Raw genomic sequence first — 26,426 nt, forward strand, 5'->3', positions numbered from 1 at the left:
ACCATGATTTTTACACAGTGTTACTCTAAATCCAGTTAACAAGGACTAATTTTGCTCTCTCATAATAAAACATGCAGTTGGCCGGTGTTCTACAAATATTGATGCTATCTGTGATATGTTCCAAAAAGCTTATTGCATTGTATTATGACATAATTTATGACGATGATGATATATATTGCCATATTGCCCATCCCTAATACTTACACTGCAAATGAGTTCTCTAACCAAACATTCAATGTTTCAAAGATATATTTTTGATGTTTGGATGAATCAAGTAATTCACAAGATCCAACAAATATAACATTATGTAGATTTTAAGAAATAGTAGGCGAATCCTTAACTGCTTTACAGGTTTGCTAATCTGTTTTCCGTATATTTGGAAGGTATATTGCTATCACAAAATGTGGCAGCATAATTGCAAGATGATATTTAGTTCATATCGTGCAGCCCTGATTGATATATTGAACTACTGCCTTAATTCACCCCTCTAAACTCACCCTTTCCATACAGACAGTGATAAATAGCTCCATGTGGGAATATATTTATCTGGGAAAATGTTTCCTTTTTTGTTTTTTTTTTTAACCATTCAATATTTATTGCAATGTAACTTTTCCCTAATATCGTTCAAGTGAAAAAAGCAAAGCTGCTAGACAAGTTTCCTGAATTATATAAGCTGTGATGAGATGTTGTTCTGTTCACAATGATTGGTCAATAAAGCTATGGCATTCTGTCACTGGTGAAGGACAGCCTAGTTAAAAAGCCAGTGAGGCACATGTAGACAGTATGCATGATGTGCACACAACCACTGTGATGAGGTAAATGACCCACAATGCATATTTTTTCTCTTCACATGACAGAGGTCGGACAAACATGTGTAACAACACTGCCTGTCTTCTGTTATAACGGTAGCTTAAGGGTGGAGGCAGTCACGGCTGTTCTGTGACTAGAACATCGAGTCTCATTGTTTTCTTCAAAATATTCAGCAGAACTCTGACTGGCCTCAGGTCAGTGAGGCTGCAAGAGGGGCAGTGTGCCTGGTTCTCTGGAGTCGTACTCCTGGATGAACTGCTCCATGGCCTCCACGCAGCGCAGGCCAATCTCTCGCAGGTTCTCTCTCAAGGACGACTGGATGGGCCTCTCCAGGGACGGGTCCTTCGCTACCAGCATCTTCACCACGACACCAAATGTGTCACAGTCACGCCGATACACCTGCACGACACACACACACGCTCATGTTCATGTGTACTCACAGTGAATTTGAGCTAGATATTAGGAATGAAAAGCGTTATCACAGTAGCTTCACAATGTATCCATGTGACACTCCAACAATTACTATGAAATATCTTATTTACACTTTGTTGCTCACAAGTTATTCATTTTTCAGTTTCAAAAAAAGCATCATATATTCATCCATACTTCACTTTTATGTACCCTACTGCCACTTTAACTCTTCCATCCTTCCATAAAACTGAGTTATAGCTGTGTCCTCCCAACATAAATTGTTCCCAAAGCTGTCACTGATATTATATTCCCCCTTAACCTTCTAACTGTCGCACCATTTTTGCCTTGAATGGCATACCCAAAGTAAAAGCCCACATACTTTGGGCCACAGTCATGATCTTTGTCTCAATTGAAAGGTAACACTCTCACATTTTTCCCCAACCATCAGAATAATTATATAAATGAATGACTGAGGCTAGAATGGAGGAGTTGATTTCCGCCTAACTCATAGATCTCTAAACTGATATCTGACTCTTGCTGTGTTATCAAACCACGTTTGGATGTTTTTGATGTCTTTAGGAATGGCAGCAAGGCATTGAAGGAAAGGGCCCAAATATATGCAAGTGTTTGCTCATTCGGTGCCTATGTTGCAAATGAGACGATCGTTACTGCTGTGAATAACGGATCATAAATTGGTTTGCAGTAATCGAATCCTGAGATTTCGAGCTGTCTAACGGTATATTGAATCACCATATTGCTGAAAGCATGCATAAAAAATGGCATAAAAATTATGTATAAAAAATGGAAGGGAACTACTGAACAGTGATCTAGAAAAGGTTAACTAATACCAACATTCACACAAGCAACTACCCAAACACGCCTCAGCTGCCTTACAAATGTGCATCTACAATGGCTCGTAGATATTTTTCAACTTTCCAAAACTAAAGTTCAAAAACTTTTTTAAAATGAGACTCATAATAACCATGCAAGACCAGGTAGACCACCAACCTTGTCGCCATCAGATAAACAGCACTTCAAGCTTTCATCTTTGAGAGAGAAGAGAAAATCAAACTCCACTCTTCAGATCTGAACAAATACACAGTGTCTGTCTATCCTTCCACTGTGAGAACTCAACACTATGGGTTTGCAAGGCTGTTTAGCTGTCAAGAAGCTGTTTCTGAGAAAAGGATGAGGATAATCTGCACTAGAAGACAGAAACTGATCATCTGAGATGTGGAGTAGGATTTTATGGTCTTATGAGTCTACATTTGTGATTGGGATTAATTGGATTGTGAGAAGCAGAAAATGCAACCAACTCCTACAAATGAAATTTGGAGGTGTGAAAAATCTCCCTGCAGATTTCTGTGAGAAACTGAAAGCAAATCTCCTGACATTAATGGAAGCTGTAATAAAGGCAAGGAATGGACAGTCTTTAGAAAAAACTACATTTAGTTGTTGAGGCCTCAGCTTTTTCCTTAAGCTGAAAAATGAATAGCTTAATTGCCATTTTGACTGGACACTGAATTATTAAAGGGTGGTCTCTGACTTTAATATTAACAAAAAAATATATGCACTGTTGTAACAAAACCTTATGTCCCTAAATTGACTTTCGAGGAGAAGGAAAGTGTGACAAGATCTTATTCAAGGACCATTTCTATTGGTCCATTCAGCATGAAATGTTGTAAAATGTAATAGGCAACGTAAAAGGCAGCTGACATCTTTAAAAATGGTAAAATGAAGCAAAAAACTGACAAGGTTTTGTTATAACAGTGATGTTGCAAATATTTCATTAGCTTATTTAATACAAAAAACTTCATATACATATACAACTATAATCATGAAGATGATGGCTAACACATCCTCTGCAGTATAGCAGCAAATTAATTAAACTGTTTTTTAACTGTAGTTCTAAAACCACATGTATTTGAACAGTGAAAGTTTTTATAACTCTATTAAAGGTCCTTGTGAATCTTTAATTGCTGAATCTTTTACAGTTAAGAACTGTGTGGGTCAAGTTGGGGTAAAATTATTCCACACAAACCAAATTACTAATACAACTGCCTTCTTTTCTTTCCATTACTGTAAGAAACATGTTCACATCGTTGACAAGAATACCATTCAGTTACTCTAACGAGCATGTCAGCCATCAATAATATGCCACACAGCCCGACTAAAAATATATCCATGCACACAAGAAGCTCAAATATACAATGGAGAGAATTAAGACATGCCGAGGAAAGCATATGGCCATCTGTACACAAATTGGGACTAAATGAAACCAAGCAATGCAGTAGCATTCATGGCAGCCCATAGCATTACTCACTAAACATGATTATTAGTTCAATTATTAACTTATCCATGCTGCCTTTGCAGAGTGGCAGTAAAAGTGCACTCTGTTTATAGTTGCTGCACAACACTGAGTTGCCAGTCTAAAATGATAAGCAGGACTATTGCTATGTTCACATTACCAGGTTGAAGTGGCATAAATCCGTTTTCTGCCCTAATGTGACTAATGTGACTCAGATCTGATGTTTTCAGGCTGTGTGGACTCGCAAATCTTTTCAAATCCGACCAGAGCCACTTTTATATGTGGTCCTAGTTTGCATACCTATCCGGTTCATGGCCATGCAACCTTAATGTGAACGCTCAGATTGGAATTCATGTGCTTTTTTTGCACTGTGCGTGTGCCATCATTCAGCGTTACCATGGTAGCAGCGCAGATCAGAAGTTAAAGCCTGTATACGGTGGAAAAGCAACACATCTCACCTTTTTCTGCTTCATCTCGCTCTAATAATGAACAGCTGAGAGCTGATCAGAGGCTCGTTCTGACCGTTAGTTTGTTTGCTGATGATGCACGTGATTCATTTACGTGACATTACTGAGTAGGATGTGCGCATGCAAGTCGTTTCAGGACGCCGGTTCGTTCACAATAATGACAGATTTGAGTCGCTTACCTAAACGAGTGTGAACCATCATGTCAGAGAGATCGTATCGGCCTGTAATGTGAACGTAGCCTATGACACTGTAGCTAATCAAAACTATGCAGCTTGGAAACGATGACGAATTTGCCAGCATGCTAGGCTTGACTATAAAAATATACACCCAATCTATCCTAACAGTGTGACCATTCACATGCAATTAATGAAATAAAATATCACTGGAATTTAATTAAATATCACTGGAAAGGAGTAATACTCTTATATTGATGGACTTGGACTCTCCTGAGTATTTTCGCATCATAATACTTTTACTTCTATTTAAGTAGATTTACTCAGGTAAATGTCCTTAAGTAAAATATTGATGCACTTGGACTCCTGTTTATTTCGAATCATAATACTTTTACATCTACTACACCTACTTAAGTATATAAGTACCCCATTCATATTTCAATACTAATTTCATTTCAAACATCTGTACTGCTTTGAGATTGTTCACACCTTTTACTATAGAGCTTTTTAAAAGAGAAAAACAAGTTTAACAAACTTCAGTTCCTATGCTAACTGGATTCACAAAGACATTTTCTAAGTTATCCAGTTCTCTGTGCTTCTATTTAAGTTGTTCTTTAACTTTTTCTTGAGTCATTCTACTTTTACCTAAGTATGGGTTTACTCTACCCACATCAGTGTCCAGCCTAGCAACAGTTGTTATGAAAGAATGGATTTGTGGGTGGAGCATGGCTAAGTCAAATGCTATTATACAAGTACCAGTAAGCGCTTTGAGTCTGTTGCCTCTACATTGTAAATATGGTCTGATTACACGGGTCCCACACATACAGCTTTCATCCACTGCTGCAAAGGGTAATTCAGTTAGGCCCATTTCGCCGTTCACATGGGTCCATGTACAGGCCTGGAGGACCAAAGCCCTACAAAGCTTCTCGCTTTCCCAGTTCAACTAAACGGCTAGTTAGCAAGGGCTTCATGAGCTGAATCATGATCACTCTGGATCATGTTCTGGTCAGCTCTCTTTGGAATGGTCACATTCTCATTTAGGAAAACATTTGCTCCACAGTGAACAGATTCCATCTCTCCAAACGTATTCATCTCTAAGCAGACAGACAGGCTAAAGATATCTCGCACCTCACTCAATTACGTGTAAGGAATGCTGGGAGTCAGCACTCTAGAGACCAAGGAGCAAAGAGAAGGAGTGTGAAAATGTGCGAGACATGCACACACACACACACACACACACACACACACACTCACGCACACACACACACTCACAGGCACATAAACACAAATTACTAATTCATAAGGATTACTGTTTGACCTTTCCGACACTTTCACACTTCCAGTGAATGCAAACACTCTGTCTCTCTCTGTCTCTCTGAAGAGCACATACCCTAAAACCACTTTATATAACAAATACACTACAGTGTAAGAAAAAAAGGTACTTCAACTTAGAAACTCATGCCTCCCTGCTGCCTTTGCAGGTGTAATTAACATGGATTTATCATTTCAACACCTTATTTTCAGATGAGTTAAAACACACTACTTGCCAGTTTATTAGGTTCATTCATATGCAAATGTTTTCATACCCCTGATCAAATTACATGTCAGTTTTCTAACACATCCTCTACGGGGAACATAACCAACTTACAATATGCACGTTTTAGTGCACAATTTCTGTTTATTTCTTGAGTTTAACATAGATAAAAAAAATTAGATGTCAAACCTAATGTGCCAATAACTTTAGCATGGGCCACATTTTATGCCCCCTCAGATAAAATATATATGTGTACTTATTTTTACTTAGAAAATCAACTAAATGAGAGTTCAGAGATATATGAAAGGTTTTCCTGAGTTTTTTTGAAAAGAGGGAGACTGCTGACTTTAATGACTGATTATTTAATGATCTTATTTTGCTATTGTGTAAATGTAACCAGCCTAAAGAGGAACAGTATAAAAGATGTTTCCACAGTACCTTTCTGTGGATAATAGTATGGTTCTCCACATTTGTATTCTTTTTGTTAAACGATAAATTGTTTTTATAATAATTATATAAAGTCCTTCTATTAAAATATTTGAAAAGCCAATAAAAAATTGTCAACATGAAACTCAATAAAGCATGCAATTTGACAAGGGGCGCCCAAACTTTTGCATTGACTCTATGGTTGGACAATATCATATGTTATTATTATCACGATAAATTATGTCACATATGTATACATTTTTCCAGGCATATCATGGATGTTATCAGTATTTATAGATCAACTGCAGGATTTATTAAAAAAGGGTCAAGTGTAGCTGTCTAAGGTGTTTATAATTTGCCTTGCTTAACTCGATGCAGTGCTGTGCACTTTATACTTAACTGACAGTTTGAGTACTTTCTCAAAATTCTACTCAATTAATAGTGGAAATGTGGAGACAAAGTAAAAAAGTATCTACATGTAAACACACTCAAGTATATAAAACACAAATATTAATGGTTTTCTTTATTTGGTGGCATATGATGCACTGAACTAATGGGTGGTCAATACATGAGGATGAATAGCAAAGCTGTGGGCAATATTATTTTACACTGATCTCAGTTTTATTAAATGTTCTGTTAATATTATCTGTCTGTACACCTATTTATTAGGGTATTGTACCCACCATCATTAGCCATTTAATCAGAAACACCTAACACATAAGTGCACTTTGTAGGTTCACAGTTACTGACTGCAGCCCATCTGTTGACACGCAATTTATCACCCTCTGCCCTGTCCATCAGTGGAAAGAGAGCACCATAGGGCCACCTCTGACCAGATGTTATCTGGGTGATGAAACATTCACTGACATTGTAGAGGCATGGTAGTGTGTTTGGCGATGGTACAAATGTATCAGGCACAGCAGTGTTGCTGAAGCTTTTACAAAACTCAGTGTCACTGCTGGACTGTGAAATAGTTTAGCAACCAAAACTCCAAAACTATCCGGCCAACAGCATCCAGCGGTGAGACACTGACCACTGATGAAGGTCTAGATGACCAACACAAAGTGTCCCGTAATGGATGAGCTATTATCTCTGACTTTACATCTACAAGGAGTATCAATGAAATATGTCTTTCTGATAAAGTGGCCAGCACTCTGCAAAAGTCAGAGACAACCTTATATTTACTTAATCTCCAGTCAAAACTGCCTTTCATCATTTTTCAGGAGATCTTTCTTAGGAGAGCAAATATAAGATAATCCACTTGCATAAGGAATTTGCATTTGACTCTCTTCAACCGTGCAAGAGCTGGTAGACCACCAAACCCGTCTCCATCAGATAAACAGTACTTAAAGCTTTCATCTTTGAGAGAGAGGAAAAAAATCAAGCTCTAATCTTCATATCTGAAAAAATCCACAGGTGTTTCTGTCCATCCTTCCACTGAGAGAAGACACCTCAGTGCTATGGGCTTGAAAGGATGTGTAGCTGTCAAGAAGCTGTTACTGAGAAAAGAAAACAGATAAAACTGAGGAAAATTTGCAAATCAAACAAATAAGCTGTGAGTACTCACATCTCAAATCCCAAACCTCAAAAATAGCTGAATGTGTTTGGGATTACTTTGATTGTGAAAAGCAGGAAATGCAACCAACTTCTAAGACTGAACTTTGGAGGTGTAAAAAAAATCCTTGCGGCTTTCTTTGAAAAACTGAAAGCAGGTCTTCTGAAAATAAGTGAAAAAATGTATTAAAAATTGATATTATACTTATAATATACTTATACTTAGTTGTCTGTTTGTTGTAGTTTGTTGTGACTTCTATGTGATTCAGTTTTTTTACTGGCAGTGAAAATTATTAACATAATAGCTATTTTGACTGGAAATGAAATAAATGAAATGGTGGTCTCTGACTTTTGCACAGTACTGTACATATTGAGAACACATACTGAATATAGTGAACATCCACACTAAACATAAACCGTGAAAATAAACCCCACATTCTCTCAGACACACACACTCACACACACACACTCACCCACCCTCATCAGTGCAGCCAGGAGTGGTATGAGACCCTATTTTTATCTATTTGTTTTTGCCTGCTATGATGTTTGATCAGTGTTACATAAAAGCATTACATAGTGGGTTACATAAAACACCACTGAATGGTGCAATCCACTGTCAATCAATGGAACATTTCTGCAATTTTCTCAATAAGTAATCCTTGAGCTTTGTCCTCTTGATTGTACCCACAAATGTATACCGGTGTGCTGTACTATCATCTACCTGCTACCAGATCACTTCAAAACAGCCCCTCTACCTGACCTGCGGGAACCAGTGAGGGACCACTGGAGGACTTTGTGTGTATACGAGTGTATCTCTGTGTGTGTATATATGAGTGTGTGTGTGTGTTTTGTGCAGAATCTACCTGCTACCAGATCACTTCAAAACAGCACCTACTGTCTGCCTTGCGGTAACCATAGAGATTGGACTACCGAAAGAGCGAGAAAGAGGGAATGTGTGTGTGTGTGTAGCATAATTTTCATTCTGCTATCTGAGTCATACCCCCGTGTGCTCTGCTTGCTGTTCACCAGAGCAAAATAAAAAAGCTGTGCTGCAGGATCGACTAGCAAGGCCAAAACTCTCTCTCCAGCTCGCCAAGGTGAGCGTTCGACACGCTGAGGGTTGACAAAACTGCCGCTGATTTGCGCTAATAAAAGTTTTCTGTGTCAAATTGGCTCGGTGTTTTCATTTTTACAATAAACGCCATTGTTCTCCACACCGCCTCTCTCTTTCTCTCTCTCTCTCTCTTCTTTCTCTGTCTCTATCTCTATCACAAATGTTTACCTCCTCTATCTCCTCTCTCTTTTTCTGGATGGCTCTGTTTCTTGCAGCTGCGCGGGTGACCGAGGAGGGAGCTTCTCTACTGCAGCACATCTGCCCTTCCTGAGTAACCTGAGAGAGAGGGAGAGAGAGCGAGAGAGAGAGAGAGAGATAGAGAGGGAGAGCAAGAGAGGAACAGAAGAAGAGTGGGAGAGATAGACAGAGAGAGAGAGAGAGAGAGAGAGAGAGAGAGAGAGAGAGAGTGAGAAATAGAGACAAAGGCAGAAAGAGAGGGGTAAGAGAAAGGGAGGGAGAGAGAGAAAAGAGAGAGATAAAAAGAAGGAGGATGTGAGACAGAGAGAGAGAGAACAAAGAGTGAGATAGAGTGAGAAATAGAAGCAGAGAAAGAGAAGGAGAGTGAAAGAAAAAGAGAAACAGAGAGAGAGTGAGAGAGAAGGAAAGTGATAGAAAATCAACAAGGAACAGGAAGAGAAAAGGAGAAAAAAGAGAGAGAACAAGGGAAAGGTGGAAGAGAGAGAAAGAGCAAGAAAGACAGAGAAAGAGAGGGAGAGATAGAGAGGGAAAGCGAGAGAGGAAAAGAAGAGTGGGAGAGGAAGAGAAATAGAGATGAATGCAGAAAAAGAGCAAAAGAGAGAAATAGAGAGAGGAGTAAGAGAAAGGGAGGGAGAGAGACAGAAGAGAGAGAGATAAAAAGAGGGAGGATGAGACAGAGAGAACAAAGAGTGAGACAGAGTAAGAAATAGAAGAAGAAGAAGAAGAAGAGAGAGAGAGAGAGAGAGAGAGAGAAAGAGGGAAAACAAGGAATAGAGGAAAAGAACGAGAAAGGGAGAGAACAAGGAACAGAGGAAGGGAGAGAAAGAGAGAAAAAGGTGAGAAACGGAATAAGGCAAAGACAGAGAGAGAGAGAGAGAGAGAGAGAGAGAGAGAAAGAGGGAGAGAGAAAAGGTTAGACATGGTGACCAGGTCAAATCTTTAAATCAGTATATACTGATGTGGTAAATATTTGGTCTCTGTTCAAATGTGTTTACCAAAGGTCTTTTTGAAGCTTTGGGCTTCAACTGAATTATTCTGATTATGATTATGATTATAACACAATAATAATCCATTATTAAACCACTCTGTGTAAATGCCATGTTAGCAAATACTGAGCTTTCGCATTTGTAATGCCACAAACACTGACTATTACACATGACTTGCCTTCAGGGGTCTTTCAGGTTATGTGCTCCATAAGAAAAAGCAAAACGGCCTTTCTGCTAAAATATCAGACCCTAAGACACGCTTCAGCTCTTAACCCCTTAAACCGCAGGCTTAGTATCCATTTATTAATCTGACCAGTATTAAGTAACTATCATGACTTACTAGTTATGAAGCCACTGCTATAAACCTACTGTAAGTGAAAGTGAGGAATGGACACCTGGACCTGCTGACAGGTCTGTGTAGTTAAAACGCATTTATTAATGAAACGCTCTAGACAATTTTGCCTGGAACACTTCAAAATGTTTATATTTGCATGATAAATGCAGCAGGATCACTGTATGACATCATCTGTTTACGTACATTGAACCCACGCTTTGGGCAGCTTTTTCTTGCTGCATCTAGGTGTCATGCGGTTCAAACCATCTCAAACACCAGAGCTGTCTGTATAACTCAGAGACTGTGAAAGGGCTGTGGATGAAGCGTGGGTGCAATGTATAGAGTCGGGGTCTCCACAGCAGACATCATTCAGTGATGCATCTCTGTTATACAATGTTTTGCTGACAGAATCAAAGTTTCAGGTGAATCTCAATGCTTTCTCAAAAGAGAGAATTAAGATAACCTTCATTCTTTCTTTACTCACACTTGCCTCCAATTGCATTATGTTGTCCAGTAATCTCAGACAGACTTGCTTGTGTGGTTTCCTACACTGTATGACATACTGTTATCCATAAAAATGTACAAAAGCATGCAGCATAGCTAAAACAGTATTAGCAACCACCTGGAAGCCTGAATTTACTGTACTTTGGACCATTTTTAACAGGATGCCGTACAGTGTCAGAAACCACATAAGCAAGTCTATTTTAAGTTACCTATTAAAAAAAGTTAATTACAGTATATTATTGATAATAGTTAATCAAGGGCGTAACTTTGGGTTTGGTTGAACACTGGAGGGGTCGAACAGGACCTTCTTTGGGAGAATCATATAATATAAACATTAAACGCACTGCCTTTTCAGGTTGGAATCCTTGAGTTGGGATTAGATCATTAGATTTGTTTTGTATGTTTTTTATGTGGCATTTAATATGGTTAGATAAAAAAAAAAACTTTTTACGTGATACAGGAGGATATATTAACACTACTCAGAAGTCCAACCATAATCACTTATTCCTGCTGGGTTTGATAGTGATAAAATGCTGATATTACTGCTTGTATGTATAAATTACTAAAAATGTTTTTTTTTTCCCAGATGTTTTACTACCTTGAACTACACAGAAGTTCATTATGTTTTATTTTAGCTGTAAAAAATCCTGGATCTAATATCTAATATCTTGCCATTTGTGCCTTTTCTGATTGCTCTATGAGTGAGATAAAAAATTCAATTATAAATGGTCAGGCCTGCTGTTTAGTTTTCATCAGTATTTTTCATATCAATTTTATTAATAGTGACACTTCTATAGGAGCATTTATTATATCAGTAAATTCCATATTTTTATCATGTTTTATAACCAAATTAGTATTATCAAAAAGAACTACTGAAGGTGTTACATAACCAAGCTACAATTATCTATGCGGTTATTAAATTTCATTCCTCTTTGAAATACTATAATATTGAATCATAACTTGTCTGTAAATTAGAATTCCTGAAATGCTGAATAAAGTATATAGTTAGTATAAAATCTATAGTTATATAAATATACATGTACAATATTTAGTTGAATAAAACATATAGTGATTAGATTATTTCAGTCCACAGCGTATACATTATTATTGCATATAAAACAACAAAGCTTGTCATTTTCAAGTGATTCTTAATTTTTAAACGCTAGTGTATATAAACCTCACAGCTCCAGCGCAAAACCGCTCACACTCTGACTTGTCTTGGCTGATCAACTACATTTGGGGTGTTGGGGGGTGGGGGGGCCTAGGTAAATGAACTTTTTCACAGAACTCTTCCTTTAAGGAGAATGGGAACCTTTGGGGCCTTCACCTCCATACGCAATGCATGCACAGAATAGAGTGACCAACTGGCTCCAGGTCAGTGGTTTTACAATGTAAGGGAAATGAAGAGAGTCTCTGGTCTCTTACTGTGAATGACATCACTGGTCTTTCAGAGGCCACAGAGGATGACCGTGAACGATCTGTAGAGAGAGAGAGACAGAGAGAGAGAGAGAAGCATTTTAACATTTAAAGTCATTGGTGAAATCAACACAGTGTACAACATACACACAGTCTCTAGAGATGGTGACACCAGGGCTGGTCCAAACAGCATTTTACAGTGAAATTTTTAGTAGCTCCAGGCACTTTTGCAGCCTCAGTTGGTATTAAGGCTGTGATTGTAACCCTTACTCTTAAATTTTTATGAGTTATGAAGATGCTAAAGGTGTTATAAATTAGAATAATTGCTTTAATCATCACTATCACGGTTTTAGTTTGTTGTAGTAGTTACTTTTATTTATTTTTGTTGCTTTTATTTATTTGATTTTATTTGTTTATTGCATTATTTTATTTGGCTATTTCGCCATCTTTTCTTTGTTATGGAGAACAGCACTGAGGGCCACACACAGGCCAAGCTGAGTCGAGCAACCAAGAGTCGAGCAGAGAAATGATGAGTTTTTGGAGCTGATAGGCCCTAAAAGTTGTTTGGCAGAAGCGACGGCAGCATCAGCAGCGTTCCCCGCCTCATCCACTGCCAGAACTCAGCACAACAAAGTGTTTCTGAGGCTCTGAGCTCCCCACTTTTAGTGTCACCCTCACCAGAGCCTGGTGGTACTCACATCAGTCTCACTATAACTGACATTTTTGAGTTGATCAATCAGATTTGTCATGACTTCACGGTATACTAACCTCTACCGTAAAAATTGCACCGAGCATTTTTCGTACAAATTAAAGTTCTCTCACATGTGATTTCTCAGGCATCTTTACTCTTTTAGCTTTAATGGCCACATGGAAAGTGGTGATGAAGCCTTGGAATACTATAAATAGTTTTGAATACCAGCGTAACAAACAAATGCAAATGATTTGGGCCGCTGTACATGATACGAACACTGATATTTCTTCTTTAAAAACCACTAAGCTTTAAAATGAGCTATGTTTAACTGAAGCACTTCACTTAAGAGGAACATCTAAAAGTAGGCTACCATGCTCAAACTATTCACACACTCTACTAACCCACAGGAAGAGCTAACATCATCACACAATGTGAGTGAGTGCTATTTCTGGACAGGTTTGTTACACGGTTTAATCGGTTTAATTATCTTTATTTCTCTGATATCCAATCACCACTACTTTACAATTATCAGCATTACATATAAGCACTGAGAAGACACATGTAGGTTCACTGCTTGTTTGGATGGTAAATAAAATGGCTTTATTTGTGCTGTAGACATGGCGACCCCTGTCACCAAATGAGTTTTTAAGTTTCTCTGCAATGAACCATTTCACATAGGATGTGAAAAATCACTGAAATTCCCCTTTAAAATGAAGAACTGAATATTAAGTTTGTAGTTGAAGGGGTTAAATGGGTTAAAAGGTAAGGGAGGTAACTAAGGCCATGGGCTTCTTTAAGAAAACCTGCAGGGTGTGATTTGGAGAATCTGCCTCGCAACATTTGAGTGCTTGGACTGCTTGCTATATACTGGCTCTCTGCCTGGATGCTTAAATTCTCTCTCTCTCTCTCTCTCTCTCTCTCTCTCTCTCTCTCTTGCTCTCACTCTCTCACATACACACAAAAACACCTTCGTTTCTCTCCCACTCACATACACAAAATATTCGCTCATGCTCTCTCTCGCGCACACACACACACATACGGCACAAAAGCAATGACTCACCCTCATCTCCGCATATCTCACAGGCACAACGAGCAAACGAGCGATGGAAAGAGGAAGGCAGAGAGAGAAAAGGGACGAGAGAAAGAAAGAGGGAGAGGAACCTACACGAGATGGCATCTAATCAGCCCCGTCGCCATTTCCACACACAAACACACTCACCGAAGGCACAGCACACGCTAGATAGAGATACACACTCCCTACACAACTGTGTAGTCACCAAATATATGACACAGACATTAACTACACTATTTTCCTATTTATTAGGTACACTCTCCACCGTCACACACGTCACATGACTGCAGTAATTATAAGTGCGTTTTGAGTCAGGTTTTCTGTTCGTTTGTAGGTATGGGGGAAAGTATCTAAAACAGTGTCCATGGTAAGAAACCACAGATGCAGGACATAAATTAGGCTGAAAAATCCTGGAATATTCTTTTAAAGGAGAACTCCACCGATTTTTTACAATTTATGCATAATTAAATGGTTAACATGTCAAAAAAATTATTCCGAGTGGTTTGGTGTGAAATGCTACAGAGTCAGAACTGTTTACAGTGGTGGTGATAGGAACCAGACGTCTTGAGGAGATTAACGCCTCTAAAAGCTTCCTCACAGAAAGCTATTGCATAAAATGCTGATGAATACATTGCCTGATGTCTGAGATGTTGTTTTACAGTAGTTTTGTGATAAAGTTTTAATCTAAAACATATTTTAATCAATTTAATTGTTAACTCAGAAGACACATGTAGGTTCACTAGTGGTTTTGGACAGCAAATAAAATGGCTATATTTCACTGCTGTTGGAAGAAAACCTTGTTTTTCTGTTTTTGACATGATTTGAAAATGCCTGTTGCCCTTTACGTTGTGTGTAAATTTCATGAAGAATGGACCAAAAGAAGCAGCCCAAAATGACTTGGAAAAAAGTCTGGTTCCATTAACTTACATTAAAAGTAAAGTAGCTTTCCTTTTCCTGTAAAGTTAGCATTTTGGAGATGCGAGGTTTTCTTCTGACAACAGCGATATGCATTGTAGACATGAGAACTCCTGGTTCCTTTCATCACCACTGTAAAGAAATCTTAGTCGGTAAGCTTCTCTGCAAATGAATCTTTCAACATCAAACCACTCTGAAGGACTTTGCTTACGTCTCAACCACTGGATTATACAGAAATTTTGAAAAATCCCCTTTAGTTCCCCTTTAGATTACACATCTTTTAAGAAACCTTTTATGGTATCGCTCCAAAGAACCCTTCTGCAGGAGGGTACTTAAAAATTTGTCAATAGCTGAGTTCCTGCACATTATTTTTATTTTTCCTTATACATTTATATCAGTGTAAAATGAAACTGTACATAACTATGCTAATTCATCTTTTTGCAAGGAACAGTACTGACCATTTTACTTTTACATTTACTTTAATATACTTCAGTATCTTGATCTTTTTTGCTTTCAATCAAGTATATATTATTTACCCAATTTTCTAGTCATAGTCAACCCCACTCATTAGCCAGGTCTCCTCCATCACACAACACTACCAAGTTGGGAGGGTGAAGGCAAAACGTCAGCCAATATATCTTTTCAAATTGCTCCAAACACGTCATTGGGCAACTCAACAGGCTTGGAGGAGAATGCTAACTCCCAACTCTGTTGGGTGATGATTGTAGAGATTGTACCCAGCCAGAGAGAGAGAGAGAGAGGCCAGTAATGCTCTTTTGGACTCCCAGTTAGTCAGTTTCACCCCATGTGATCATGTGCCATCATTGTGAGGACTCGTGGAATGTTTTTCTAGCACATTAGAGTCCCTAAAATCCACTGGAAAGCATCTGAACATCATGAAATATCTGAACATAACTGCTGTTTGACAAAGTCATCTCTTCATGGCTACAGTTTGTCCACACTGGATGGACACTTGAATGTTAATGCACCAGGTCACAGGGAACATATCATTAACATACAGTCACAAAGACAGTGAGGCAGGCAAATTAATGCCAAAGTAGGTGCAACATGACACTAGAGGGGCTTAAATAATGAACTGTTAATTTAGTGGATATGCGTAAAATCTAAAATGGGTTTTTATGACCAATTCTACATGGTTTTATGTCAGTAGTCCCTCGTCCAGGTTCGCTTCTATTCATAAACCAGACATAGTAAGGTAACAAGCCACAAGCACCACTGATGCAAGGCTGCGGCACAATTTTACAAATCAAATTATGTTATTTATTACCTAGGAACATTGGAAGAAATAATACTATCTATATCAATAATACCATTTCAACTCACAAATTCAAACGGCATGTGTTAATGTCTACTTTTTTTCAAACAGATAGGCTGCAAAACAAACATGGATACACACTTAGATATATATGCATGACTGTCATCTAGTCTTTCATTATTGGTCACAGTCTGACTACATTACTATTTTTGACTATTTTTTGTTGGCCGACAATTCTGGATTAGTTTAATATGCAGTCGTACACATTTTGTTGATTTTCTACGTGAAAATAAGTACACATGTCCTACAGAGAAGAAACTACAAATTTTAGTTTAATTTGAGTTTAACATCTAGAAATGCATAAAATATGAAATATAAAATACAAAATGTTCCATAACTTTTGCACAGGCCTCATTTTATGTTTAAATTTCTTTTCCAAATATGTTCACTTCAGCAAATGAATAGTAATTGTGCATTAAAATGTGCAAAACAGCGCTCTCTGCAGAGGTTGTGTTAACTTACTTTCACTTAGAAAATCCACATAACATACAATTTGACCAGGGGTGTTCAAACTTTTGCATACGACTGTAAATAAAGACTCCTTTCAACGTGGTCTTTAGGAATCATCTTCAAAATGAATACCTCTAAAAGTAAGACATTTGTAGACTTCATAACCTTAAATATATTTAAAATATTCATAACCTCTGGCTAGCACATTGTTTCCAGTCTTGCCTTTATCAGCCTTAATACTTATAAATAGCTTTCTGTAGGTCCCACAGCTTTGGTGCATTAATGCATTAAAGGCAATAGTAAGGCAGCTTGTTTGCACATCAAACACTGTTTCCCCTAAAAGGGGAATGGTCCTTGGACTAGCAAGCTGGGGGGGTTGTTGATTTCCTGAGTTAACACACCTGCTACTCAAGACGTCTGAGACGGAACCCTGCTTGGGGACATTGCTCTATACTTAGCTGACTATAATAGGCAGCCTGTAAACCACCACTGTTCAATACGCTTTTATAATCTTCAGGCCCCTGTCTGTGCAAACACACAGTCATTGACAAGGGGCTTTTTATACGTCTGTTTTATTCTGTCAGACTGAAAAGCAGCCATGTGGGATCTTTGACTACAGCTATATATATATTTTTGTTCTGAAGGGCTGTTCAGTGGTTCCTGAGATTCCAAATTCAATTAATCGAGCTATTTACTTCGCCAGCGACGCAGCTGTTGTTGGATGGAGTGCATAATGATGAGTGCAGAGAAAAACACTTTCACAGTGGGGGTTTGGGTAGAAGCGGCCATGTTAGGTTGTGCTAGAAATAATGTACTGCTGCTGCCACCTAGTGACTGTGATGAATTAGCACAAGAAAGTAAGAGTGGGGAGAGTTTTTGCTCACACACACTCACACACAGGCATTCAGATACTCAGTCACACCCACAACTGTAGCTAATGTGAGCTATACAATTTTATGCAAACAATTATAGAACTCACATTAGCTCACGTTACCTATAAAAAAGCCTCGTCAATGACAGCGTGTGCGGACACTGCTGGCCAAATTACGTGAAAAGAAGTAAAAACAACCTCTGCAGAAAATAAATGAATTATTTTTTTGGTTAATGTTAACTATTCCACTGTGCAGCATGGCCTCCGTAAACATGAACCGCATGGAGCAGTCATCAGAAGAAAAACCTTCGACCTCACCACAAACGTCAGCATCTGAAATATGCAAAACAACACCTAGACATGCCAGAGGCATTCTGGAAACAAGTGCTGTGTACTGTTGGGTCACAATCACCAAAGGTATGTTTGGAAAAAACGTAGCAACGTTTAATGAAAAGAACACCTCGCCTAATGTGAAGCATGGAGTGAAAGTATAGTGCTATGGGGTTATAGGAAACATTTCAGAGGGAAACGCATGAACAGAAATATCTAAATACTAAATCTATATACTAAATATCAAGCAAATTCTAAAAGCAAACGTAATGCAATCAGTCAAGGACAATGACCTAAAACACACCTCAAAATCCACCATGGACTACTTCAAGAAATACTTCACCATGGGATCAGGAATGGGTAGATCTCAAATATGCTATATTTGTATTATTTTATTAACTATTCACTCCATACACCCTGCCTTGATGCTAGTTAAGATATAAAAAATAGTTGAGTCATAAAAATATAAAATATGCACCTTTTCCCAGGGAAGGTGAATGTGGAGTACCCCTAAATTAATTTAAGGTACATAACCGGGCCTTAAGGATCATCTTGAACCTTTGACATTTACTTGTATGTACCTTTTTGCACAGGCCAAATTTTGTGTTTTATTTCTTTCCAATATATTCAATTTAGTAAATACACAGTAATTGTGCATTAAAAGGTGCAGAAGTGTGTTCTCTGTAGAGGATGTGTTTTACTTATTTTCACTCAGAAAGTTAGTGAAACATTACTTGATCAGAGGCGCCCAAATGTTTGCATATGACTGCAATCTGGCATTAAATCATCACATATTCGCCTCAAACTTCATTGAACTGTTAAGTAATCGCAAATTCGCTTATTTGGTTTCTGACTTTTGGCTATGGTTTGTGACATTTATATCTACAACAGCTGAGAAAAAGTAAACTACATAGCTAAAGAGAGTAGCACCAGCCATCTTCAACCTGAAATTTGTCCATCAAACATGACTTGGTTCACTGACTACAAACAAAACAAAGCACCAAAATATGGCCTTACAATACTGAAGTCATCTGACTCACTGGAAATACATGCTAAGAGAAATTCACAGTTGACTGATGTGTACCTGGAGTGTTCGACTTCTGTTCTCTGACTGTAGTGGACGTGCTCTTCTTCTCTGGCCTCTTGTCTGAGTGCTGGCTAAGCGATGGTGAGGAAGACAGTTCGACTTTGCGTTTCAGAACCAGGGTCGGGCTCCTTGGTCTGGAACTCAACCGAAGAAACGAGGCCCTGTTGAACCTCTGCAGCCTCAGGCCAAGACCAGGCCGCCGTGAAAAGCGATCATCCCGATTCCTGTAATAAAACCTGAAGGAAGAGATAAGTTAAAAAACTGCATTCACAATTTGTTGACTGAGGAACACCGAATAAATTGTCTCATTTCTCATCTTCTACCCAGCAGGCCATCAGTTCCTAATCCAGTTTTTGAGGACCACCAGCCAGTAGTGATTTAAATTTGAGCCATTTTTGACTATATGAATATTCACACTTTTAGTAAATACTATTCAAATCAAATTCATTATTCTAATGGATCACAAATGAAAGTACAGATTTTACTATCTCCAAATGAGACTCATAAATTAATGTGAGCATCTGTAAATGCCAACAAATAATCTGCATATTATAAACCTAAAAGACATATATAATTGATAAAGGGTCAAATACTGTAGTTAAAAATCCAGCGCAGAACTGTGGCTTATGGCCAACAGCACACACATCAGAAATGACCTCAAAGTGAATTAACAACATAAAACGGCCAAATAACATCATTAATACACTCTGTTTCTGGTTGAAATCCTTCCAAATTTATCACTCTGCTTTGGGCTGGCATGTCACTTGTCATTTGCAATATGCTTTTTAGCTTGCAGGCCACGCCTACATTCTTCACAAGCCAAAAACTTTATAGTGAAAAGAAAGTTTAGCATCTTGCAAAGCATTTGCTCTTTCTAACTATTCTCATTTAGTAAAGCATTGACACTGTTCACTGTATTGAAATAACCACACTCCACATTCAATCAGTCCATTTTTCATGCTATGATGCTCCCAACCAGGGTTGCCAGTTTGTGTCTATAGTTTTTAGCCAAAATGCATGAAAAACCATCCAAAAAGTACATATCAAAAACAGCCCAATGTCATTTTAACCATAACACAAAATAACACAGCATTTAACCAACATGACATCCATTTTAATTGTCTCACATTACATTATCCGCTGATGTCTTATATTTGCAGAAAATGTGCAGTACTTAATGTGACGCTAAATGGCACTGTCACTCCTAATACACATTTTTAATACAGATCACAGACCATTCCAGTGTCCTGCTATTATAAAACTTTGTACAGTCATAACGCAGAGTGAACTACATAATCAGTGCCGTGTTAGGCCCGTATGCACATCCATTTGATAAACAGTGAACTGGGTATGCCAACCGCTGATGTGGACCGCTGAACTGCTTGCTCTTAACAGGAGTGACTAAAATCTATGTCAAAGTTTGATAACTGACTCGATGTGGGAAGAAGTTAGGCCTAACCAAATTTCAGCTGCATTTTTAACTAATGCAGTTTATTCATTTTATATACTTTTTTCCAAACCTGCGAAAATCTGCATAATTTGGTGAGAATCCACTTAATCTGGCACCAATGCTCCAAACACTTGTAGAGCTAGATGATCACCATGCCTGGTTTGGTGAAGAGAACAAAACGAGTTTGCCATCAAGGTCTAGGTTGGCAACTCCTATATAGGGGTAAGAGTTAACGACAGAGAAACGCTCCAAGAGCCACAGAAAAACTCTTCAAAGCTAAACGCTTTGCTAATCCGCAACCAGCCAAGACGTATTTGGTGTCTGAAGTTTGTTTCTTTAGTTTTGCATTGAAGACATGAGGCTAATGTAGCTGAAAAGTATTGGAAGCTGGCTTTACCAATTAGCATGCCTAAATCATTACTTAATTGCTAATAAATTGACCCATTTTTAACTGAACTATTCTTTTAAGCTCTTCAGATGTATATGCATACTAGACAGGTATGGTAGATTGGAGGGGTGTAACAATCAAAGACAGGAACTCAGGTCAGCGACTCTGACTTGGATCTGAGACTTGAGAAGCATGAAATTTCAGCCTGAGAAAACAGCAAGGCATCAGGTTCAATATGGCTTCAAATAACAAGCCATTCGTTATAGACAATCCTTCAGTCTGATGGACAGAACGAAGTGCTACTAGTAAATGTGGTGTTTAGAGGAAAGCAACTTTGCTAACATTTAGTTTAGGTATCAAGTACAGATCACACGGATTGGCTATTACACCTGCTTGTATACTTGGTATACAAGATACTAACTACCTTTTTAACTTGTTCTGTTTCTTTACTGTTCGCAGGGGTTCAGTTCTGTCCATCATACTAAAGGTTTCTTAATTATGAGAGGCTTGTTAAAAGACTAAGTTAAAGTAAAATTCTCTATTAAACAGCTCAGACTTGCAGCTCTTTAGATTCGGGCCTTGCCTGGGAGTTCCATGAAGCGACTTGTGAACATCTCTGTTATAACACATTGCATTGTATCGTATCATAAGATATCGTAATGTGTTATACTGTATCATTGTATTGTGGCTAGCATGTTAGCATGTGGCTACTGCATTAGTTGGGGACAGCACACTAGCATGTGGTTAGCATGTGGCTACTGCATTAGCTTGGGGACAACATACTAGCTCATGCAGTAGCATGTGGCTACTGCATTAGCATGTTAGCATGTGGCTAATGCATTAGCTTGGGGCCAACATATTAGCTCATGGCTAGTGTGTGAAGTCGGGGCATAATAAAGCACAGTTTTTTCTTAGTATTTCTGAATGAATCAGGCAAAACCTCCACTGTGCCATCCTAAAGTCATAAATGTTGTAGTTTGATAATACTGAATGCTAATAAACTGAAAGCGGAAACACTAACTTCTTATTTTTGCTGTATCGAAAACTTCAGACTCCACAATATCATATCTTTTTAAATCATTTTGTGAATCATTACGCTACTAGCAGAGTGGTATGGCAAACTTTTCAGGTTTACACCTCCAGCTGCGAGATTTAATTGCTTACTTAGCTTCATCCTTCCTCCTTACATTTCAGAGACTTGCTTTTCTGGCTTTCCTAAGCAGTTCCTGTACATGAAGCTGGCTCAAGGCTACTAAAAGACAAAAGAAAGATACTGAAACGATCTCTTTGGAGAAGACAGTGTTTGATGAAGCTTTCCTACATGGTCACATAACCAATGAAACTCTAGTTTCAAAGTCCAATTCAGATCAAGGTAAACAGGTTCTTCCAGACACTATAAAAGCTCATAAAGGCATAGGCCACACGCAGGTGATTTTAATAATGCTTCTTATCTGCTACAACTATTCAAACTTGAATTTAATCTGATACAATAGTACTGTCTTTGGTAAAATGCCTGGAGTCCATCATCAAGTTGCCAAACTAGACATCAGGAGTATTTTAATGCATGAGACTAAACCCTAACACCTTTATCATGTGAGTTAATAACGTGCAAATTTGAACCCAGTTTCTACTGAATGTCTCTGAAAGTATTTGATCATAATACTCATATAAAAGCGGTGGGGGGTATATCTTGTATCTGTTCTTAATTTAGATGAATAGCAAATAAGACCTGACTTCTGCACTAGCATAGGCTCTGGAAATCTGCAAGAACTTTGATCTTAATCAAACAAGCTCACAAGGTAAAGTAGTCTTGGTGTATGGGTTCATTTTCTAACCTCATCGGAAGCTAAAGTAAAGAAATCTGCACCAGACCGACCTGCAACACTGAAACTTTGCTTGGAGCAAAGCAACAACTTGAACCGTGCTGCATAAAATTGATATAACCTTGCCACAAAAATGTTATAGGAAATGTCATATTAGATTTTGTTCAGAAATGTAACTTGTTCAGTGTCATGTTACCACCACTGGTAATTGCCATGACAGATGTCATAATGTTTGATGCCATGATGGCTAACTAGAGTACACTTAGCAAAAATTAGCATGTGACATAAGCTGTCATGATGCAGTATTAATCATGATAATTACCAGTAATGGAGACAGGACACTGTTATATTACTGAACAAACCTGTCATCAAAACTCATGATAGCGTATGATATGTTTATGGCATGGTTATGTCAGTGTATGTGGCAGGTTTTAAGTAAGTGTTACCACTATTAGCACCACTGTCACTTAACAAAGACTTCCCCCACCGTTCATGCCAGAAATGAAAAGCAATGCACTTCTAAACACCATATTATTGATGAATGCCTAACTGATTGAGTCATCACAACTGAATCTGTCCCTACTTCAAGTACTGACATTTCCCAGTGTTATGCATGTTATGTCACTTAACATTGCCAAGCCACCATTTTCACCGTGACGTTGAAGAATAAGATCCTGCCATCCTTCTCTTTGAAGCCTGGTGGCCTTTGCTGTGTTTTCACTCAAAGCACTATGAACTGAATTTTCAGACTTCTTTTAAACCACATTTAAGACCCTAGCCAGATTTCTAGGACTGACAGAAGTACCAGGTTTTATGACTGTTTGGACTAAATCTGCTCTCAATTTAAGAGTCTCACTGACAAGCCTGTTATCAATACATCGAGTAAAGAGATGGAAGGGAGGCATCTCTTTACACAGGGCACCATTCCATTGCGAATTGCTAATTATTTTTTTACTAACAAACAAAAAGCGTAAAAAGCTTAAAGACTATTAAAAGTCTCTACAAAGTGGAGTATCCTTTTATCTAGGACATCTATTTCTGGAAAAAAAAGTTGTGACAAGGCTCTATGCTCTATTGTTCCATCAGGGTAAGAACCATGACAGTTTAAGGCTTGATTGCAGCCCTTGCCTTGAAGCTGATTTATGTGCCGATCAGCACAGGTTACAACTTACCGAGGACGAAAGTATCTCCCTCGAGTGAACGGACGAGTAAATCGCGAGGGACTCCTCATTCTCTTGATGGGTCTTTTCTGATCCTGCAAGAAACATACTTTTCAGCGGTAATCAGACACAGAAGACGTCACATTGTTTATCTCTGATCGCTTTCTGGACAACGCCAAACAATACAATCCATGATAAGCAGTTAATGCAATTACACACCGCTTTCTGCAATGAAAACCACAGCAGCAACACTGCATGGTTTCACTTTGAGATACACTGACAAAAGTACCGCAGTGTATTTACTTCATTGAACTGTTTACATCAGCTCCACGTGGATAAATATATATAATACATTATATGTAGAAATGATTTTTTCATGGCTGATTCCAATTCCAATTTCTTTACAGCCAACTTGGCCTTATTAGCCTTTTTTGAACCTGAAGCTCACACTGTGTGGACTAAATGAACCCAAGAAACACAATAACACCTGTCCAGCACTTTCTATATTACCTGCCTATTTAAATAACATGAATCAAATAGTGTTCCATCCAAAGCGAGAGGCAACTGGCTATTTAGAACAATGAACAATTTTTGAACAGGTGTAGTGGCAGTACTCAAACACAGAGTGAATGCTCTTACCTGCCACTCTTCATGGTTCTTCAAGGGTTTTTTAGTGAAGGCTACAGTTCTGTTTAGAACCACAAGTTCCATACAGAGCCATTTCATGCTTAAATGGTTATTTGCATGGTGGAATATTCTTCAGATTTATGGAGAACGTGCTGTATATGCTTCTGTATAGAACCTTTTTGAAAAGGGTTCTATACAGCACCAAAAGGGTTCTGCTATTGTTATGATCTCAGCCTGTAACAACAGAAGAACCCTTTTTGGTGCTATATAGAACCTAGAAAAAGGTTCTGCATAGAACTAGATACAGCACAATTTCCATCACTCTGAAGAACCCTCTGAGAAGGGAAAACACCCATTAACCATGCAAATGGTTCTTTAAGTATTCATAGTTCTATATTGAGCCATTTCCTTTACTAAAGATCCCTTGAGGAAGCATCATTTTACAAGTGGCATTACGTCACAAAATCAGCCAAACAAATGAGTTGGCCAAATGCCGGTTACATGTTCTGAGCAAAAATCGGCCGATTACGATCTTGCCTGATTCTAATTGTGCGCCCATATTATTTATTATCAACCCATAAAATCCATGTGGCAATATGCACATTTCAATAAAGTAGATTCACAGCACTTCGTTTTAGTTAGTCTGAAACAGCTGTGTGTGTGTGTGTGTGTGTGTGTGTGTGTGTGTGGTGAGTGAGATAACATCTCATGTAGTGCTAAATACAGCAGAGTACAGGAAATACACTGGAGCGTATCAGAAATGGGGCAGAGAGGCAGATGTAGAGAGACACTGAGAGAGAGAGACACAGAGAGAGAGAGAGAGAGAGAGAGAGAGAGAGAGAGAGAGAGAGAGAGAGAGAGACAAACCGACCAAATTACAAAACACCTGAAACAAAAATACACGAGGCTTGTTGGGAAAGTCAATGTAATGAAACTCAAATGCACAGCGGTCTGGCTCTAAAAAGACAATGAACAAAGTCAGACTGACTTACCTGACCGCAGTGACAGATAATAACAAAAATTACCCTTAGAGGTCAGTTTCCTGGACAGCCTAGTACTGGACTACACTTTCCTTTCGAAGGCATTCAGAATGCTGTGTAGTGCAGGACTGAGCTTAACTGAACTGTGTACTACTGTTAACTCTACCGCTGTTAAGCTGCATTAGCTGCAGTCCGTGTGGGTTAAATGTCTTTGTCATTTCCTTTGACTGTAACATGAACATTAACGGCAGCTGATAAAAGCAGCTTTAGCGCTCAGGGTTGACGTTAGCCAACTTCCCTTACCATGAAATGAATGAAGCAAATAGCCACACTAACTAAAACAGTCACAGAGAAGATAAACAAACCCAGCTGTGAGGAAAATACTTTCAGCGGGGTGGTTTTGACAGAAAATAGCCCACAATGTGTTGTTTTTGTCTGGTCTACTGGTCACTCTTTCACTTTCACTTTGACTCCTCAGCTTATTTCATTCTAAAAATAACTACCGACTCAGAAAAGCTTCACACTACACACAAATACGACACAGAAAAGTTAGCATAAAGACACAAAAACACGACTAGCGTAGTTATATACAGACGGTCAGTGTGGGTCACCAGCCTACACAGCACCGAGTGTCCATCAGCAGCCTGTACCGTTTTCTGTGTGTGGAGCTGACTCGAGTCCATCCTGCTCGCTGCTCTTCTTCCTGACGAATGCAGCTGTTTCTCGCTAACTTTTTACACTATTGCACCTCGAGAAGATCAGGAAGTGTGAGCCTCTCTGAGTGGAGCTGACACACTGCAGAAGAGTTAAATGTGTTGCCTTCAGTCTCTTTTACTTTCTCTTTCGGTTCAGCTGTGGAATTGGGGCGTTTTCCGGACTTCATGTCTGGCAGGTATTCAACGCTCAGCTGGGTCGCGTTTTTAGTGTGCACTGAGAGTTTTACAGACGACTTGGACGGGTCCAGTCTAGAGTGATCAAAAAGCACAAATAAACCATTCGTTAATACTGAAA

At 38.6% G+C, this 26,426-nt stretch overlaps 1 protein-coding gene across 3 annotated transcripts; it reads right to left on the reverse strand.

The window, feature by feature from the left end:
* On the reverse strand, positions 1-26,282 carry LOC118813396 (periphilin-1-like). 3 transcript variants are annotated; one of them, XM_036578711.1, is made up of 6 exons: positions 26,066-26,282; positions 23,821-23,903; positions 18,985-19,223; positions 12,245-12,297; positions 8,966-9,073; positions 1-1,209 (listed from the first exon to the last, which is right to left on the reverse strand). In XM_036578711.1, exons 1-6 carry the CDS (start codon positions 26,096-26,098, stop codon positions 1,006-1,008), a joined length of 720 nt encoding a protein of 239 aa, XP_036434604.1. In that variant the 5' UTR covers positions 26,099-26,282; the 3' UTR covers positions 1-1,005. The 3 variants fall into 3 exon arrangements, with proteins under 3 accessions (XP_036434604.1, XP_036434605.1, XP_036434606.1); XM_036578712.1 differs by lacking the exon at positions 26,066-26,282 and adding an exon at positions 26,011-26,051; XM_036578713.1 differs by lacking the exon at positions 26,066-26,282 and adding an exon at positions 25,428-25,990.
* Between the last annotated feature and the right edge of the window lie 144 nt (positions 26,283-26,426).

Source organism: Colossoma macropomum, unplaced genomic scaffold (assembly GCF_904425465.1).
Source record: "Colossoma macropomum unplaced genomic scaffold, Colossoma_macropomum, whole genome shotgun sequence".
NCBI classification, from domain to species: Eukaryota; Metazoa; Chordata; class Actinopteri; order Characiformes; family Serrasalmidae; genus Colossoma; species Colossoma macropomum.